Source organism: Rhea americana, unplaced genomic scaffold, assembly GCF_003343005.1.
Source record: "Rhea americana isolate MKP2758 unplaced genomic scaffold, rheAme1 scaffold_101, whole genome shotgun sequence".
NCBI lineage: Eukaryota > Metazoa > Chordata > Aves > Rheiformes > Rheidae > Rhea > Rhea americana.
The window spans coordinates 2,902,089-2,904,101 of NW_028185051.1; the positions used below are offsets into that span (position 1 = coordinate 2,902,089).

Consider the following 2,013-nt stretch of genomic DNA (forward strand, 5'->3'; position numbering starts at 1 on the left):
GGCATTGAAATGATCTAAGGGAGAAGTTACAAAGAGAGGGGAAAAGTCTCCAGAATTTGAGTCACAACACAGAGGTGACTCACTGAAAACTCAATGGAAAAAAAATGAAAACTCCTTTTTTCTTTAAGTAGAGGTAGGGAAGCTCCAATTTCTCTTTAATGGAAAACCGCCTCATGTGAATAGCTTTCCAGCAAATAGTTTGCTTTGTCTCCCCAAGAATGAGCAACAGTACTGTTTACCTCCTAGGGATACTTCATTTAATGCATGTGAAACACTTGGAAATGTTTGGGAGGCATCATATCGAGAAAAAGAGGGAACCCTTGTTGTTTTCAATGGCAGGGGAGAGCTCTCTTTCTCAGTCTGTGCAACTTCGAGCAGGTTTACACACAAAAACAGAACAGGTGGTTGCCTAGGACAACAAATTGGTCAGGGGATCCTGAGAGTGTGCATGATTTAGATGATTTAGGGCTGGACATTTTTCACTTAATGTAGTATAGAGGATGGGGGGAAGACAACAGAGAAGGGAACAAACAATCCCCAAATSACTCCGCTCGGACTTGTCCAGTATTATTTTTTCAAGGATTTTGGACTGTTCTAATTATCTCTCTAGCACTGTCATTGCTCCAGAGGTATAAGGACTGATTTGTCCTAAGCGTTCCCATCGTTAAAAGCCTCACTGGATTATCGTTATTCATCCTGCACGTGATGAAGACGTTTAAAGCCTCACAGTCTAATAAACGGATGCCTTTCATGCCTCGCTCCAGTACAACCCGGCGTTAATACGGACACGAATTTCCCCCCACAGCCCGCTCCCACACTCGCTCTCCACAACAAACGCCGCCGCTGTCAACACGCCGGCTGCTGTTACCTACTCCACAGCCAGGCGCTCCTGCGGAGCCACCCGAGCAGCCCCGGCTGGCGGCCGCCCAGGAGCGGCCCCGTACCAAGGCACAGGCGCCCTCCTCTTCCTCGCTCGTGACAACGCCCGGGGCTCCGGCTGCCTCCRGGCCGTGCCGCCCCCCACCGCGGCCTCCGTTCCCGCGGGGTCCTCAGCTGCCGCCTCACCGCGGCCGACAGAGCCCGGCCCGGAGGACGATTTCCAGGGGCAACTTCACGGCGAGGCGGGTCACCCCGACAGGCCCCGCTAGCAAGTGGCGCTTCCTCCTCTCCTCTCCTCTCCTCTCCTCTCCTCTCCTCTCCCCGCCGCCGCCACCCCCGCGCCCGCGCCGCGGCCCCGCCGCCGCTGAGGAGGAGCCGCCGGTGGGGAGGAGCCGCCGGAGGCGGAGGGGGCGCCAAGCCCCCCCCTCCGGCGCGGAGCCGCGTTTCTCCGCCCTGCCAGCGTCCCTTTCAGGCTTTGGGAAACTTTTCCGCCGCCGGCCGCGGCCCGTCACATCCGCTAGCAGGAGCTGCGGGCTGCGCCGCGCCGGGCAAGTTTCTCCGCGAGCCGCGGCGGGAGGGGAGCAACTTTCCCGCTCGCCCCCCGGGCAGGGGGAGCGGCCGGGGCCGTGCGGGAGAAAGCCGTGCGAGGAGGAGCTCGCCTTGGAGGGGGGGGAGATGAAGCCGGGGCGTGGGGAAGCCGCTCCCTCCTTCCTCCTCCTCCTCCTCCCCCTCCTTCCCGGCTGCTCCAGTCCCGCGGGCAGGCGGCCGCTGCCTCCTGCCTGAGCCGCTTGAGTTGGGAAGTGCCTCGCTGCCGCCAGGATGGGCACGTCGCTGGCTGCTCCCAGCATCCTGTTCCTCCTGGCCGGCGCCGCGGGGCTCTGCCGGGCGCACTTCTCCCTGCCCCTCCGCGTGTCCCCCCCGGCCGCCCCCGGCGGGTCGCCGCCCGCCCCGGTGCTGCTGAGGCCGGCGAGCAGCAGCCGGCGGCAGCAGGAGCCCCTCGGTGACACGGACGGCTTGGCCTTGGCCTCGGATCCCAGGGGCGCCATCAACTTTTTAGCCATGGTGGAGAATCTGCAGGGGGACTCCGGCCGGGGCTACTACCTGGAGATGCTGATCGGGACCCCGCCGCAGACG

The 2,013-nt window shown here is 61.7% G+C and overlaps 1 protein-coding gene across 1 annotated transcript in view; it reads left to right on the forward strand.

Annotated features, from left to right (window-relative positions):
* Window positions 1-1,340: 1,340 nt before the first annotated feature.
* The window catches only part of BACE2 (beta-secretase 2), a 51,808-nt gene continuing 51,135 nt past the window's right edge, over window positions 1,341-2,013 (forward strand). The window contains exon 1 of the mRNA XM_085305128.1: window positions 1,341-2,012. Within this exon, the coding sequence (XP_085161254.1) occupies window positions 1,699-2,012 (314 nt within the window). The 5' untranslated portion in view covers window positions 1,341-1,698. The remainder of the gene's footprint in view (window position 2,013) is intronic.